The 18,703-nt window shown below is 46.9% G+C and overlaps 1 protein-coding gene across 17 annotated transcripts in view; it reads left to right on the top strand.

Moving 5' to 3' along the window:
• The window catches only part of ABLIM1 (actin binding LIM protein 1), an 899,845-nt gene that overhangs the window by 532,518 nt on the left and 348,624 nt on the right, over positions 1 to 18,703 (top strand). For all 17 annotated transcript variants that reach the window (XR_015295979.1, XR_015295980.1, XM_086922894.1 and 14 more), the window contains exon 4: positions 16,098 to 16,210. Coding sequence is in view for 15 of the 17 variants with exons in the window: in XM_086922894.1 (XP_086779020.1) it covers positions 16,098 to 16,210 (113 nt within the window). In the remaining 2 variants the exon portion in view is untranslated. The remainder of the gene's footprint in view (positions 1 to 16,097; positions 16,211 to 18,703) is intronic.

Below are 18,703 nucleotides of genomic sequence, written 5' to 3'. Positions count from 1 at the left end.
TGCAATAGGCTTTTGAAGAGCAAAGTGCTCGAGGGACACGTGTATTTTGTAAACTTAATTTACTCGCAATCTAAAAAAACTATTTCAAGACGCTCCAAATGTCTGAGGCCTTTGTAGAAGTGTTTCGGTGTTTATAATCTTCAAACTATATTTACGAGAGAATAGGCAAAAAAAATAGCTCTCTAGTGCCCTCAAGCGAAACATGCTTAAATCAGCTTTAAACATATAAAATAGATTTATAGTTACTCTTCAATGTTTTTTTTTCTTCCAAATGCGTCACTGAAACTGCTAAAATTGCTATGTATAACTACGGCAAAGTTAACACGAGCCCCTACATAAACCAAAATTGTGATGTATTATTATTTTCAGTTTGAGACTAAGCATTCATCCATTACCTGTCCGCTTCCCAATTATATGTTTAAAGGTTCTCGCCTGTTGAAATTATATCCATATATTTTTTTGCTGGGTATGTTATTTGCTAATCCTCGATTTTGCCATGAGTCATGTGGCTGTATGCCATGTGAAAAATATAAATGTTTTTGTCTTCAATGTGTAGTTCTTAAAGTTTCCTGTATTTTGTTTCCCAGTTATCAACTTTGCAGCAGGAATACAAGGCCTTGGTTTCTGTGGATTTTAACTCTTGGTTGACTTCACATTTGGTGATGCAGTGTGCGCAACGAAATTCGTTTTATGTATTTAAATGTTTACTTACCTGTAAAACTCCGTAATCCATACATTATTTCCCCCCACCCTGCCCCTCCTCCTGCCCACGTCACCGCCCTATAGAAACACCTACTGCCGACCGCTACTGTTGCCAACACAGAATTAGAAAAGATCCAGGAGTGTGGCCAATCTACCATCGCTACTCTTTCCCAAAGTTTGTGGTCACTTCAACTCGTTTCCAACTACCAAGGTAGTCAAAACACGCTTCACCAGGTTCTCATTAAAGGATGGTACTTTGGGTGTTAGGCCATAACATTGAGTTAAAATAATCAGTTTACAAAAACTTTACGTCAAAATAAAGAGAAAAGAAACTCAAAGAATAGTAAAAAAGCTACAGAAAATTCTTCATCAACATTTCTTTATCTCTAAAGCAAAATACATAATTAATGCTTTAGATATTCCCATGCCCTAATTAAAATACATTTAAATTACTTTTCCTCTAAATACGAGAACAAAATAATCAAAGTATTCCTAAACCGAAAGGAATTGCAAGTAGGAAGATAACATTAGGTTCTTCCCTTTGAAATGCAGTAGAGTTTTTACCATTTCTATATTTTGTATTTTGAGTCACTAATGTATTTTCATTTTTGGGAATATTAAAGTACATTTTAGGAAAAATAATTTGGGATGTATTACGCTACTCAGGGAAATACAGATGGGTTTACTGTAACAAACAGTACATATTGTTATCAAACTATAGTTATTTGTAGGTGTATTTTTGAACTTTTTCGATGACTAAAGAATCTATTTTTTTAATCCAACATTTGATACCTTTTAATGTTAAAATGTGGTGCACCCATTTTTACAAAGACAGAGTAGTGAAGGTTGCAGAGAGGGTGGCAGGGTGTTGAACATTTAATTAATTTGATTGGCCGGCGTTCTTGGTGCTGGGGTCATTCGATTAATATAGGAGCATTTCTTTCTGGAATTTAGATGCTCCAAGTCGATTTGCATGAGAGTTAGTGAGTATCTTTTTCGCTTGGTCATTGACGGTATTTATTGGAATGGATGGGTTGAATCCCTAAATTGTCCTCTGTTTTGTATGTGATTCTAATTATTTTATGCCTCTTCTTCGTCCAAGAGGTTGCCGTGATTGTGTTGTCTTAAAGGTGAAATATATGTTTTTCTTCGAGCTGCTGCTGAGTGTAGATTGTATAAGTGCCTACTGAAAATGTATCTCACTTACCAAGTACCTGAGCGTCCAAGTATTGCTTCCTGTGTGGGAACGAAAACTGTGATTTCTTAAAGTACTTTACTTCTAAGGACTTGGCGGAAATAGCCACGGAATGGGCCGAAACATATCTGTAAATGTTGCTTCACCTTTCGTCATATTGCCTCATGGGTTTCTATGCAGTGCTTAATTTGTAAAAGAATGAGAGCCGGTGCCCAGAGTGCTGCTCAGAAGCCCACGGCCAGTGCAATTAAATGTCGGTGCGCCAAATACCAAGGCTGCGCAGCCTTAAAACCTCTCTAAGCCTCTTTAACCCACTACCAAACACACCCTGCCTCTTTATCTCACTCTTGCCAGTTCCTGCTTTCTCACTTGGGGACGTTTTTTCCATCTTTCTCTTCCTCTTTTTTCCCGTTTGGGTGTTGTTTTCTTTTTGGCTCTAGAAAAATGTCCCATGTGAAAAAATAAGCACTGGTCCCTCAAAAATGAGTGCGGGCGGACTCCACCAGTAACCACCTTCCATTCCTTCTTGCTGCACTGAAACTGTATTTTGAATGTTGATGTAGGATTTCTCCTCGTGGTGAATTCAGAGGAATGATTGTTAACAAAGCACTGATAACCAGGGGTATAACGCAGGCAACTGCAGGCCCCGGTGCCCCTGCGGGGCAGAAGGACCCTCACTCTTTTAGGGGTGCATCATTAAGCCAATAACTGTGAAGCATGGAGTGCCAGGAGCCCCTCTCCACAGTCTGTGGGGACCGCATCATTTTGCATTACGCCACTGGTGATAACGTGAACACTGCCCCCCCCCCATACTCCTGCCCCCCCTCCTCCAGAAAACGAACATTCGATGGAGGACAGAAGTTCTCTTTTTATGTGGCATAACACTGTCTTGCCAGATCCCCCATTCCTCCCTCACTGTGGAAGAATCTTCACACCACAAGTTCTTGGTAATGCTGTAGAAGGTGACGGATCTCACCACTGGGGGCTGTAGAAGGTGACTCATCTCACCTCTGAGGGCTGTAGAAGGTGACTCATCTCACCTCTGAGGGCTGTAGAAGGTGACGGATCTCACCTCTGAGGGGTGCAGAAGGTGACGGATCTCACCTCTGAGGGGTGTAGAATGTGACTGATCTCACCTCTGAGGGCTGTAGAAGGTGACAAGGTGACTGATCTCACCTTTGACTGGTGTATAAGGTGACTGATCTCACCTCTGAGGACTGTAGAAGGTGACTGATCTCACCTTTGACGGGTGTATAAGGTGACTGATCTCACCTCTGAGGGATGTAGAAGGTGACTGATCTCACCTTTGACGGGTGTATAAGGTGACTGATCTCACCTCTGAGGGCTGTAGAAGGTGAATGATCTCACCTTTGACGGGTGTATAAGGTGACTGATCTCACCTCTGAGGGCTGTAGAAGGTGACTGATCTCACCTTTGACGGGTGTATAAGGTGACTGATCTCACCTCTGAGGGATGTAGAAGGTGACTGATCTCACCTGTGGGGGGTGTAGAAGGTGACTGATCTCACCGGGTGTAGAAGGTGACTGATCTCACCTCTGAGGGGGTGTAGAAGGTGATTGATCTCCCCTCTGAGGGGTGTAGAAGGTGACTGATCTCACCTCTGATGTTGGATTAAAAATATACATTCTATAGTCATCGAAAAAGGTCACAAACACACCTACAAATAACTATAGTTTGATAACAATATGTACTGATCTCACCTTTGACGGGTGTATAAGGTGACTGATCTCACCTCTGAGGGCTGTAGAAGGTGACTGATCTCACCTTTGACTGGTGTATAAGGTGACTGATCTCACCTCTGAGGGATGTAGAAGGTGACTGATCTCACCTGTGGGGGGTGTAGAAGGTGACTGATCTCACCGGGTGTAGAAGGTGACTGATCTCACCTCTGAGGGGGTGTAGAAGGTGATTGATCTCCCCTCTGAGGGGTGTAGAAGGTGACTGATCTCACCTCTGACGGGTGTAGATGGTGACTTATCTCACCTTTGAGGGCTGTAGAAGGTGACTGATCTCACCTGTGATGGGTGTAGAAGGTAACTGATCTCAACTGTGAGGGGTGTAGAAGGTGACTGAGCTCACCTGTGAGGGGTGTAGAAGGTGACTGATCTCACCAGGTGTAGAAGGTGACGGATCTCACCTCTGAGGGCTGTAGAAGGTGACGGATCTCACCTCTGAGGGGTGTAGAAGGTGACTGATCTCACCTATGAGGGCTGTAGAAGATGACGGATCTCACCTCTGAGGGGTGTAGAGGGTGACTGATCTCACCTTTGATGGGTGTAGAAGGTGACTGATCTCACCTCCGAGGGCTGTAGAAGGTGACTGATCTCACCTGTGAGGGGTGTAGAAGGTGACTGATCTCACCTTTGACGGGTATAGAAGGTGACTGATCTCACCTCCGAGGGCTGTAGAAGGTGACTGATCTCACCTGTGAGGGGTGTAGAAGGTGACTGATCTCACCTGTGTGGGGTGTAGAAGGTGACTGATCTCACCTCTGACGGGTGTAGATGGTGACTTATCTCACCTTTGAGGGCTGTAGAAGGTGACTGATCTCAGCTCTGACGGGTGTAGAAGGTGACTGGTCTCACCTCTGAGGGCTGTAGAAGGTGACTGATCACACCTCTGAGGGGTGTGAAGGTGACCGATCTACCTCTGAGGGGTGTAGAAGGTGACCGATCTCACCTCAGAGGGCTGTAGAAGGTGATCGATCTCACCTCAGAGGGCTGTAGAAGGTGACTGATCTCACCTCTGAGGGGTGTAGAAGGTGACTGATCTCACCTGTGGGGGGTGTAGAAGTTGACTGTTCTCACCTCTGAGGGGTGTAGAAGGTGATTGATCTCCCCTCTGAGGGGTGTAGAAGGTGACCGATCTCACCTCTGACGGGTGTAGAAGGTGACTAATCTCCCCTCTGAGGGGTGTAGAAGGTGACTGATCTTACCTTTGAGGGGTGTAGAAGGTGACTGATCACACCTCTGAGGGGTGTAGAAGGTGATTGATCTCCCCTCTGAGGGGTGTAGAAGGTGACCGATCTCACCTCTGACGGGTGTACAAGGTGACTGATCTCCGCTCTGAGGGGTGTAGAAGGTTACTGATCTCACCTTTGACGGGTGTATAAGGTGACTGATCTCACCTCTGAGGGCTGTAGAAGGTGACTGAACTCACCTTTGACGGGTGTATAAGGTGACTGATCTCACCTCTGAGGGATGTAGAAGGTGACTGATATCACCTGTGGGGGGTGTAGAAGGTGACTGATCTCACCGGGTGTAGAAGGTGACTGATCTCACCTCTGAGGGGGTGTAGAAGGTGATTGATCTCCCCTCTGAGGGGTGTAGAAGGTGACTGATCTCACCTCTGACGGGTGTAGATGGTGACTTATCTCGCCTTTGAGGGCTGTAGAAGGTGACTGATCTCACCTGTGATGGGTGTAGAAGGTAACTGATCTCAACTGTGAGGGGTGTAGAAGGTGACTGATCTCACCTGTGAGGGGTGTAGAAGGTGACTGATCTCACCAAGTGTAGAAGGTGACTGATCTCACCTCTGAGGGCTGTAGAAGGTGACGGATCTCACCTCTGGGGGGTGTAAAAGGTGACTGATCTCACCTCTAAGGGGTATAGAAGGTGACTGATCTCACCTCTGAGGGCTGTAGAAGGTGGCGGATCTCACCTCTGAGGGGTGTAGAAGGTGACTGATCTCACCTTTGACAGGTATAGAAGGTGACTGATCTCACCTCCGAGGGCTGTAGAAGGTGACTGATCTCACCTGTGAGGGGTGTAGAAGGTGACTGATCTCACCTGTGGGGGGTGTAGAAGGTGACTGATCTCACCTCTGAGGGGTGTAGAAGGTAATTGATCTCCCCTCTGAGGGGTGTAGAAGGTGACCGATCTCACCTCTGACGGGTGTAGATGGTGACTTATCTCACCTTTGAGGGCTGTAGAAGGTGACTGATCTCAGCTCTGACGGGTGTAGAAGGTGACTTATCTCACCTCTGAGGGCTGTAGAAGGTGACTGATCACACCTCTGAGGGGTGTGAAGGTGACTGATCTCACCTCTGAGGGGTGTAGAAGGTGACCGATCTCACCTCAGAGGGCTGTAGAAGGTGATCGATCTCACCTCAGAGGGCTGTAGAAGGTGACTGATCTCACCTGTGGGGGTGTAGAAGGTGACTGATCTCACCTCTGAGGGGTGTAGAAGGTGATTGATCTCCCCTCTGAGGGGTGTAGAAGGTGACCGATCTCACCTCTGACGGGTGTAGAAGGTGACGGATGTCACCTTTGAGGGGTGTAGAAGGTGACTGATCTCACCTCTGAGGGGTGTAGAAGGTGATTGATCTCCCCTCTGAGGGGTGTAAAAGGTGACTGATCTCACCTCTGAGGGGTGTAGAAGGTGACTGATCACACCTCTGAGGGGTGTAGAAGGGGATTGGTCTCCCCTCTGAGGGGTGTAGAAGGTGACCGATCTCACCTCTGACGGGTGTACAAGGTGACTGATCTCCCCTCTGAGGGGTGTAGAAGGTGACTGATCTCCCCTCTGAGGGGTGTAGAAGGTGACTGATCTCACCTCTGAGGGGTGTAGAAGGTGACTGGTCTCACCTCTGAGGGGTGTAGAAGGTGACTGATCTCACCTCAGAGGGCTGTAGAAGGTGACTGATCTCACCTCTGAGGGCTGTAGAAGGTGACTGATCAGACCTTTGAGGGGTGTAGAAGGTGACTGATCTCACTTCTGAGGGCTGTAGAAGGTGACTGATCTCACCTCTGAGGGCTGTAGAAGGTGACTGATCTCACCTCTGAGGGCTGTAGAAGGTGACTGATCTCCCCTCCTAGGGGTGTAGAAGGTGACTGATCTCACCTCAGAGGGCTGTAGAAGGTGACTTGTAGAAGGTGACTGATCTCACCTCAGAGGGCTGTAGAAGGTGACTGATCTCACCTCTGAGGGCTGTAGAAGGTGACTGATCTCACCTCTGAGGGCGGTAGAAGGTGACTGATCTCACCTCTGAGGGCTGTAGAAGGTGACTGATCTCACCTCTGAGGGCGGTAGAAGGTGACTGATCTCACCTCTGAGGGGTGTGATTTAGCGTGTCTTATCTAAGAGTTGAATGCTCACACCTTTTAGTCTCTAAATGTGACCTTCTGGAATTCATAATTTTAATTGTCAGCAATTCAAGGGATTCCCACAATAGTATCGAAAGGAGGCATATGTCCATGAAGAAAGTTACGTACTTATTAGACATTAATGCTCTAACAAAGCTTTAAAGAAAATCATATATGATGGCAAGATTATAGTACACACTATCTGCGTTACAACACAAAGAATATCTGTGATCCTAAATGTCTAACTTCTACACATATCGTGAAATGTTTTTGGCACAGTTGATCATTTAAGTGACAGGGAAATATCAAATGTGAAAACGTCATAATTGAGGCTCTCCCAAAGGTGGACATTTGTGCGGTGTGTGTTACCGCGTGCTACAAAGCCACAGAATACTGAGCCCGGTGTACTAAAAGACTGGTTGCAAACTGCACACTGGCTTTGTGAGCAGTCTTTAATTGTGCAGTGTAATCTACCTACTAGTAGGTCGCTTTGTTTCAGTTGGTTTTTCTATGATGCTCTCCATGGAGCCCAGGATTTTTGCCTCGATGCAGGGAAAGCTGGGATTCCCTGGAGGCCTGGCAGGCTATTCTTCATGCATCCTTGCACATTGTAAATGTTAGTTCTGCAGCGGGGCCTGGGGGTAGGCAGCTTTCATTTTCATGGATATTGGGAGGGAGAAGAAGCCTGCACAGGGCAGTGCAGGGAGAGGGCTGTGCAGTGAAGCTTCGGAAACATGTTTACCTTGAGAGATGCTAATATGGAGGAATGGCAACACATATAGTGAAAAGCACTAAACCACCAGAGAGTCCTCCCAGTGGTTACACTTATTGCAAGCATTTCCCCCATCACATTTTGTGTGTTCAATGTAATGCTCTATTTGGCAAAGGTATGCCCAGAATTGGGTCCTGTGCTTGCTTGCCACTGGAACCAAGCTACTCATGAATGGCACACCCCAGTCAGGGTGAAACTGGTCTTGGGTTAATGGTGCTCCAGTTCTGGAAGGACCTGGCCTGGCGGTTGGGGCTGGCCTGTTTCTATTAAAGCAGGGTGAAGAATGCTTTGCATATGGCTGGGTCCAAACTGAGGTGATATGCTGGATATGGCCGATGGGCTGGAATACTACCGCAAGCAATTGGCAGTGGTTAGAAATATTGCAAGTATTCCTGCCATCACCTTTTGGGTGTTTGGTTGAGGGTGGAAAGCATGTTGGCATCTTGATTCAGTCATTTGTTTTTAGGGAGAATAGTACAAAAAAGAGGTCAGCATGGATGAGGCCAATGTCCTACTGCTTTGCTGTATTTAAAATGATACGGATGATTAGTAAGACTAGCGGTCTCGAGTAGAGTTTGACTAATATGTGGCATCTACCAAAAAAGCACTGGGTGTTCTGTCTGCCAAACTCATGATACCCCCTGCTCTTTTTAGAGTTGGAGGGAGTGCCATGTTTCTGCTGGTGGAATCCTTTTATCGTGTTCCCGTTTGACATTGGTCAATGCACAACGGACTATCCTCCCTATTCCGGGCGAATGTCTCAACGTACATTTATCTATTAGAGACCACTGAGGAAAGCCAGTCATTCCCAAACAGGGACAGGGAACCAAAGAAATGCCCCACAAATGCTGTTAGGGTCAATCCGTTTTTGTTTTTTCAGCAGTCATCTTTCAAATCCAACAGGCAACACCCCAGAAAGGCTACCTGGTTCACCACCGACCTCCAAGAAGCCAGACGCACCTTCAGACATCTCTAGAAGAACTGGAGAAGCAGCAAAACCACAGGAGATCACACCACCTACAAGACTGCCATGATAGAATACCACCAACACATCAGAGTTGCCAAAGGACCTTCATCCAAAACAAGAACGCCGTCAACTCCAGCAACTTGAAGGAACTCTTCAGCCTAATCCAGGAATTCACCAAGCCACCCTGCAAACCCACGGACATCACACCCTCCCCGGACCTTTGCGACAAGCTCGGATCCTACTTCCATCTGAAAATCAAGGGCCTCTACAACCATTTCAACCACCTAACACCTGACTCCGGAATGACTACCCTTTCCAGCATCACCAATGGGCCGACCATCTCCTGCTGGGCCCCAGCCACCACCAAGGACACCACCTCAACCATGAAGGTAATTTACTCAGGAGCCCCCACGGACCTCTGCCCGCCACACATCTACCACAGAGCCACCACCGCCATCGCTCCTGAACTCCGACACACCATCAACACCACCTTCAAGACCGGCACTTTCCCCGATGACTGGAAACACGCAGAAGTCAGACCCCTGCTCAAGAAACAATCAGGGGACACCCCGGACCTCAAGTACTACCGACCCATCTCCCTCCTCCCTTTCGTGGCCAAAGTCGCAGAGAAGATCGTCAATGGCCAGCTAACAACATTCATCAAAAACTCCATCCTTGACCCCTCCCAATCCAGATTCCAAAGCAACCACAGCACCGAGAACGCGCTACTCGCTGCCACAAACGACATCCGCATCCTCCTCGACCAACGACACACCACGGCCCTGATCCTACTCGACCTCTCCGCAGTATTCAACACCGTCTCCCAACGCACACTCACCAACAGACTTCACAACGCCAGCATACTGGGAACCACCCTCAAATGGATCAGCTCCTTCCTCACCGGTAGAACCCAAAGGATCAGACAGCCACATTTCCTCTCCGAACCCAAGGAAATCAACTTCGGAGTACCCCAAGGATCGTCACTCAGCCCCACATTCTTCAACATCTACATGGCCCCCTACGCCACCATCGTCAGACACCACCGACTCAGCATTTAATCCTACGCCGACGACACCCAGCTAATACTCTCCCTCACCAAGGACCATCTCACCATCAGACTCAACTTCCAGGAAGGAATGAAGGACGTTGCATTCTGGATGAGCAACAGCTGCCTGAAGCTCAACTCAGAGAAGACAGAAGTCCTCATGCTCGGACCCTCCCCCTCTGCTTCGGATGACACCTGGTGGCGCACCACCCTCTGTAGCCCTCCCACACCAACAGACCACACCCGAAACCTCGGTATCGTACCCCACACCTCCCTCTCCATGACCTGACAGGTCCACACCGTTGCCTCCAGCTGTTTCAACATCCTCTGCATCCTCAGAAAGATCTTCAAATGGATCACCCTGAAACAGAACTCCTGATTGATTGATTGATTTTGTGCTTGTTTTTGAAATACAAAAAACTTTTCTGAGCGGGTGTAATAATCATGGCACACACTCAGCAAAGTTTCAGTTCTTTCTGGAGAGCATTATCTGCCTTTGATCTCTAAGTATGTCAGATGATCTTCTACCTGGTGAGAGGGGGACATTCATCACAGACAGACTACCCATCATAATCTAAATGAGGTCCTCAGCCAAAAAATTACACTGAGTGAGTGGTGGTATATGCTGGGAATACAGAGTCACTTTGCATCAGATGAGTGGACAGTGTGTTTAGGTGAATAAAAGGGATGAATAAGCCTCTTAGATAATCTTGTAAGCAAGATAAAAGCAGAGTGAGGAGAGGGGCGCATGTGCATGATCTTGATATGTGTTGTTTGCACTATTTTTCCTGCTGCTTCTGGAGTCAGAGGAAAAGGGCATAGGACGACCTTCAGCCCCCATGGCGGTCCCTGCATATGCCACCCCGCAGTGGCCGCATTGAGGAGCGGGGGTGGGGGGCATGCTAGCGATTCCACCGCTTGTCGCGACGTCCACATTGAAGAGCGCAGGGGTCCTGGTGATTGCCACCCATGAGTGCAGGTATAAATGTGTAGGGAGGGTGCCGCCTACAAAACTAGTGCTATCAGGGGTGGACCACACCCCTGCCCCCCACCCTTACTACGCCACTGCAGAGGACAGCTACAGAAACACAGGTTGCTAGGAAAGTAATGAACTGTGCCGAATCTCTCCTTTCTCTGTACCTAGTATGTCTGGACATATGTCTGATCATCAGCAAGCCAGGGGACTGATGGAGACAGGGTAGCCTAAGGTCGAAATGTCTTAGGCTGTTTTTAGAATGCTCTAGATACAGGCTCAGAATTTGACCCTGAAACTAATGTAAGAGTGAAGGGATACTGAGGACTGTGCCTAATTTACTAAATTTCAGCACACCCTGGACTTACAGTGTGGCTAAGGTCTGGATTTTTCTCCTAAGGCCCCTACTCCAAGAGCCCATTAGCTTTGCCCTCTGAGCACTGAGCCCTGGACTCAATACCCTTATTCCCAGGCCCCTCTTAACATTGCCTTCTGTCATGGATGGCAAATACTAGGTGTGCACTAAAGACCTGTATGCCAAGAGCTCACTTTGACGGAATACTGTGGCTTCAAATGCAGGTCCTGTGTGCAGTTCCTCATTCTTAGAGCCCATTGAGAATGACACCTTAGGCAGGGCTAAAGGCTTGGCCCAAGGTGACTTGGGTGCTAGGTCTGACAATGGCAAGTCCCAGAGTGCAAAGTCTCTGTAGTAATCATGCACGGATCATCAGTGTGCAAGTAAGTTTATTAGCACAATGAAACCACACAGTAGTGGAGGAGGGACACACAGGAGTTCCTCGCTGCCAACTTCAGTTCAACTGTAAGAACTAAAATACAAACATTCCAAACCTACCCTGTTGGACTTGGCCCTTTTGGCAGGTTCACCCCTGAACTTTTTTGCCTTTTAATATGACATAATGGTAGTGATTTCTGGTCTCTGCGCACTTTGGCACTGTGGGCCAGTGTAAAGTGCGTGCGCTCTCTGAGTGTGTGTGGTGAGAGTGGCCTGCCCTCCCATAGGAATGCATGGGGGATATGAGTGTCCATGGTAATTCCTGATGTGAGAGGAGTGCAGGGGCGAGTTTGGTGTGTGCAAACTCGTGAGATTAAAAGCTGCGCGATTGTGTGCGCAGATTTATTGTGACTAGTGGAGAAGTGCCACTTTTAGAAGTTGGCATTTCTGTGTGCAGTGAATGTGAATTGCCTGTCTGGCTTGTGATTGACAAGGGCTGGCTGGTGTGCTTGGCTCCAGGAGCCAGGATGGGTCTGCCCGGTGGTGAATAGGGAGATCTGCATGTAGATGGGAGGGAGGAGTTGCACCTGGGACCTGAATAGGGCTGGGCTTTCCCTCCACAATGCTGGCTCCACCCCCTGTGGTGCTTCTGATGTCCCTGGCCTGTCCTGTGAATAGAGAGGGGAGCTGAGCAAAACAAAGTGGTAAAGAACGAGTTGTATGTGGTTCTCCCCTTGCCTGCACCTTTGAGAACAAATGATTTTGTGTATAAAAGAAGGGGCTGTGACCCCATGAAAATGTTCTTGTTTGCTTCTTGAATCTACCAGGGGCGTGCTGCTGCTGGGGCCCAGGGGAAGGCTTGCCTCCCTGGGCCCTGCCCCTGGATACCTGGAGGACTTCTGTTTGGGAACCTTCTGCCCTCTTCACCTATGAGGACCTTGATGCTAGGACCCCTTTTTGCTTCAGGGGCCATTCCTGGGGACTTTGTGGATTTTGTGCCCCCCTAGCGCCTCGTGAGCACTTTATTTTTGCGCTTCTGCAGTTCACTCGCAGCGCTGGGCTGCAAATCACCTTCGGGGGGATCCCGACGTAGGGATTCCCCTGCACTTTTGGGCCTATTGCGGGTGCCCAACCCGCTTATTGGAGCCGTTTTGCGGGTGCCCACCCGCTGAGATATTCTACTATTTGAGGGTGCCTACCCCTCATTTTGCCGAGATATCACCGCCGCAGCCGCGGTCAAACAGGAAGTCAGGCACCGGTTTCTAAGGGAAGTCCTGCGCCCACCACCGCAAGACAAAGAGAAGCTGCCGGGAGTCAGGAAGCTGGTGCCTGCCTGTGCAGGGCTCCAATGGCTGAGGGAGAGCCCCGTGGGCACCAGCAAGTGCAATTTGAAGGCGGAGGGGGCTCGAGGCACATTGCCGGTTCCTGCCCCCACCGCGTGGCCAGAGAACCTCCCCTGCGCAGAGCCGGTAAGTGAAGCCGGCTGGGGGAGGGTGGAATCGAAGCACCAAGCCGGTGCCTCTCTTCAGGGCAGCCCCGCTTGACAGAGGGCTGCCCCAAGGATGCGCCCCTCATTTGCGGAGCCCCGGTGAGTGGAGGCTCCATGTAGCCTGGTGCCATTCGAGGCACCGTGCTGGTGTTGGATCTCGAGCGGCCCCGTCTTGCAGCGGGCCGCTCCAACAGTGGGCACGTTCTGTTCCTGAGGTCCCGGGGGCCCGTTGTTCCCCCAGAGCCAGCGCGCTCCACCGGTTGGGGCCAAACTTAATTCAAGGCCCTAGGGGCCTCCAACCCTTGACCACGATTATTTACGGGGCCAGAGGAGCCTGTGTCCTTTTCCCAGTACTTGGGGATCTGCTTTTCAGAGCCTAGATGGCTCCAACGCTTAGCATCATGATTTCCAGAGCCACAGGGCTCCAGCATTTGGCGCAGTTGGTTGAGAGGACTACTGAGAGCCCTTGCTGCAGTTTACCTTTTACAGCTGCCCAGCAAGTAGTGGGCAGCTGCACCGTTTAGGCACAATTCTTAAGAGAGTCCCTGAGAGGGACAGAAGTGGCACAGAGGGGCCAGGCCTTCCACAGCTGCGCAGCACTTAGTGCCAGCTGCATCGTTTAGGCCCCCATGTTATTGTTCTCAGCTGCCCAGCAAGTAGTGGGCAGTTGCAATGTTTAGGTTTTGCGCAGTGGCGCACCCTTGACCTTCGCTGCCTAGGCAGCAGCCCTGACTTTGTGGACCTAGGGCATTTGAGCCCTCTATTTTGAGATGGCCAGTTGGACAGGGGGATTGTTACATTTATAGAGCGCCAGGCCCTAATGTGATTTATGTGCTAATGTGATTTTGGTGCTAGGAAATGTATTGTGTATAGTATGTTTTACGCACCCTATTTGATACCTCTAAATATGGTTTATGATTATGAGGTTGTTTTGCCTACTTTAGGTTTGTGTTAGTGAGATTATACTTTCCTGTGTGATTTACGCCCCTGATTTATACTTAGGTGGTTAGGGTCTAATGTATTTAGACTTGTCTGATACTGTGCATTATGTAGTTTATGTCACAGACTGATGCAAAGTACAGTGATTACTGGTTGTACGTTTTATGATCTATTTTACTTTTACCAAGTTATCTATTTTACTTTTACCAAGTTCACCATGTGATGGTTCTGACAGTGGTCCATGTGGCCCTGTCAGGTGTACATAATCCCTTGTAAATATTGCCCAGTGCCAATTGGCACAGTGTACAGTATATGTTTACTATTCTAATGTGTTTTGAGAATACAAAGGCTATTGTTGATATAACCTTGTGTGGAGTTCCTTTTATAGTGTGCCTGGGATGTTGTTGCTGTTGTGTGCATGTGCAAATGCTTTACACATTGCCTCCGGGATAAGCCTGACTGCTTGTGCCAAGCTACCAAGGGGGTGAGCAGGGGTTATCTTTGGCGTGTAACTCCCTTGCCCTGACTAGAGTGGTGGTTTCTGCCTGGCTTTGGCGCAAGCCTTAGCCAACCAGAGATCCCATTTCTAACACACCCGCACCATGACATGCTTATCTAGAATCTCTATCAACCCAGATGTTTTGCTGCATGCTAAGTATCACACACTCCTCCCTTCAGAATCCACTAGGTTTGTCCTTAGGCTATGTTTAACATCCTCTGCTCACTGCTTCAGTGTTGTCATTGATTATTTAATTTGTGATGATATTTGTGTCCTGGCTGAGGTCACGAGCAGTGCAAGGCGAGGCTGTATATTACAGAGGCACAGACAGTCACGCCTCTGTAGTTAAGGTTGACACCTCACTTCATAGGAAATTTTATTTTTGCACGTTTAATATGTTTGTACGCCTTTGACCCATTTACAACCAGACAGGAACCAGTGTTCGAAAATAAAGCCACAAGTACCTAAAATTTGATGCAAATTGGTTAAATGGTGAAATGCTTTAGGGAGAGATCACAAAAACCTTTATTTTTTAATTGAACATGACTTTTCTTTCTCCTAGAAAAATATGGTATGAGACCATTGTGTTCACCAAATGTTCTCCAAATATTTACCACGTTTTAATGGCATGGCAGTATTTTCATCTTTCGAGCCACATCTTAGCTTTGCTAATTTTCATAAATATGTTCCTTAGAGACAAGCAAAAATGTAGCTGCCTCTTGCACCTGTGCAAGTGATTTATCTTTCATAAAATGTTTGCAATATACAGACACCGGGAAATAGAAAAGTATAGTATGCTCGTGCAACTTTGATTATGTTCAATAGACTGCAAGCTTGCAGCTCTCTAAATGGGAAGAAACACTTAATCCGCTCACCAGGGGTGGTGATGCTGCATTACATAGGTTCAGTTTTGCAGATCTCTAGCCGGGCTTCATACGGGCCAGAGACAGATGAAACAAACATATGCCTCATTCACCAGCCCTTCTAGCCCACCAGGCCCTGAAAAGATTATAGAGAAGGCATATCTTAAACTTTGCATTTCTCCGTCTTATTAGTTTCTGTGACCTAGCCATTGTCAACAATTAGTCAACCATAACTTCCTTTTAGTTTTAGTTTTTCTGTGGGTATGTTAAAGGCTAGTGGATTATTTTTTATATACTGATAGCATGTAGATTTTGCTCCAGGCTCCGCACAAGCTTTGGACATATTCACCTATCTCTAGTGCTGGAGCCCAGTTATCAGGAAATTAGACGATTCTGAAGTTTTTGATCCTGTTCATTCTGCAATGTCGCACAACTGAGCGTTAGATAGCCGAGGGGGTTGTAGTATTCTTGTATGACCACATGTCACACTTACCCAAAAAAAACTGTTATCGATTTGCATACAAAGCGTCTTCTATGGATGAAAAATCTATAATTGGGTTCATCTAAGGTTCTTTGTCCAGACATCTATTAGAGAAGACACAAGGTCAAATAGTCCTAAATGTGTACATTAACCTCGATGAAGTGCATTACCCGTGCTGCTCCGGACGGTGCCCACAGCCCGCCGAAGCCACCTTTCAGACATGTTTGGCTTGTGTTTCTCTCTGGTATTGATCGACGCGCAGTAAGTGGAAGGATGAGACCACGAAGCCTGGACTAACCTTGTACAAATGCTATTTTTCCTCTTCTCTCTGCAGACACCCGTTCCCGCCAGGAGATCGGGTCACCTTTAATGGAAGGGACTGTCTCTGCCAGAACTGTGCCGTGCAGCCCATGTCTCCGGGTCCAAAGGAGCTTACCGCCTCCGGCTGTGAGTGCCCTGATCTCTTATTATGTTATCACTGCTTTGTGTCATCAGTGGGCATGTGCTGGCGTTTTAGGCACCGGAAGCAGGTGTGTGTGTGTGTGTGTGTGTGCTCTCTTCCTCCAAAATAACTATGCTGAGGTTCAGTAGGTGAATCAGAGATGTTATCTTGTTTCATTTCTTGTGTGTTCAAAGATAGAGGTCAAATACCAGACTATGTATTCTGACAAATAGCTGCTTATTCTATTAAAATGGAGATTGATGTTTACTGGCTGGAAATTGAGTGTGTTTGAAAGTATAGTCTGTTCATAACAAAATTTAAATTTATGGAAATGATGTGCACAAATATTTGAAAATATGTCGCCTGTTAAGAAAGCACAAATGAAGCAAATTTTTTGTAACACTGAATTGTGATGAAAACAAAGATTTTATTAGGATCAAAACAAACCTAGGAACTTAATTTGGTGTAGTGCAGATATTAATTAGTCGCTGAAAAGAAATTACCACACTTTTTTATTTTGTGCACTGCATAATTTATCAGTCCAACTGCATATTTGTGCAAATATTTCAATGAAAAATGTGAAAAATGTGCTGTCTACAAATGAAGTGCTACCACATCATATTTTAGTAATATATGCGCAGCCGGATGTTCCAAAACGCGCCACTGGCTATATACTACACCCTTAGCATGTCCATGCTGTATGGACATGACTCATTTGTTTTACTTGCTCTTTGTGTGTCACTTGGATTTTTCACAATCTCTATGACTTTAGTGATGGTGGCAGCACCCCCATTCGGAAAATTGTTCCAGCGCCACTGGCTGGCACTGGCCTTTGTTTTGTAGACGGTGGCATGTGTCTCAGCCACAGGTTGCTGGAGTCATCAAACGCTTTCACGTCAGTGCGCTCTTCCTTGGGTGTTATTTTTCAGCCATCTTGAAGATGGAGTCTAACTAACCCGTAGCATGTACTGACGCTTGTTTCCTGTGATGGGTAGATCATCTTATATGAATCATGATAAATGTGTCCAGAGTCTATCCCGGTAGCACTGACCCTGTTTTTCATTATAGATTGTCAGTGAGTGTGGTCTTATGTCTCGAAGTGGATCTTATTAACCCACGTCAAGCAAAAAAGTTTTTCTTCTATAATAGTTAATCCATGCATGGCTTATACTTCTATGTGCTGGCTTGCACAGTTACAGTCTCTGATGCATCATTATCTGAAGACGTATTTTTCAGCCAAAGATTTTAAAATGTAGACATGCTAAAAAAATCTTCGGCTAATTCTAGTCCATGGACAGCTAGGAGAGAGACGCAAAAAGGGCCCGGCCAGATGTGCTGCGCTTAGCGCGAAGGGGCAAACTCATGTGGCAAAAACATCAGTATTAACGCATACACAAGGATAGTAATATAGGCAACACAATGGTAATTTTTACACAAGCATCGCAATGAGCCATTTTTGTGGTGGTTTACAATCCAGCAGCTTTGTAAATGTGAGTCAAGGATGAAGGTCTGCTGCTGCTGCTTCTTTGAATCAGCAACCTCTCTCTTGCATTGGAGAATGTATCTTAGCTCATGATTATTAACGAGGCAGGACTACTGCAGGAGCTTGTGAAGGGGGACCTTGCTGTGATCCCATTTGGTGCATTCAGCATAATGCATAGGTTTGGCTGGGAGGGAAATGGTATACAAAAAGAGATCTGCAATTACCCAGACTATATTGAATTGGATCAAAAGGAGACGGGTGCAAACTGATGCTTGCACCAGTTCTCCAGGTTGTACATTGATGTTCATTCACAAAACTTCATGCTGCAAAATATGCACAGAACACGAGAGGATGCTCATTGGTATGTGTAATGTGCACATGCCGGGCACAAAATATTCAAGTGAAAAGTGTCCATGATAAACTGTCTCTGAAGTACTTGAGTGACACATTTGCGACATTTGAATAGTTCTCTGTCTTACAACATCGTCATAGTGAAGGCGTGAGGAGACCTCATAACCAAGCCAATCAAAGAACCATTCTTGACGCTTCAGGAGGTACTAGTGCTCAGTCAACACAGATACACGCATTCCAACCTACAACAAAGGGGACACACCCAGAAACGTCATCTCTTTTTCCATCACTCACTTGAAGCCACCCTCTTGCCTTTGACTTATCTGACTATCTGGCAGTACTTTCTTATATTGTCTACCTACATCGGAAGTTATATTTGAACCCGCCAGACGCCTCTAAAGATCCCTTAAAGGATTTCTGAATGATCTTAATGAACAAGGGAGTAACACCTTCACATTAGAGACCTGCAATCACCCTCTCACCAGCTTCATGGATACATGTAGCGTGAATACTCTAAAGTTAGTCCAAACACAATCATCCCCCCCTTTGTACGGCCAAACAGCTCTCAGGATGAACAATAAATATGCAAGCCGATGCAAAATCTCTCCAGGTTCCTTACCAATCTTGGTAGAAATAGAATCTAAACCACCGTCAGGAAAACATT

This window comes from Lissotriton vulgaris, chromosome 5, assembly GCF_964263255.1.
Source record: "Lissotriton vulgaris chromosome 5, aLisVul1.2, whole genome shotgun sequence".
Classification (NCBI taxonomy): Eukaryota; Metazoa; Chordata; class Amphibia; order Caudata; family Salamandridae; genus Lissotriton; species Lissotriton vulgaris.
Note: the sequence above shows the minus strand (reverse complement) of the source record. Positions and strands in the feature narration are given on the sequence as shown.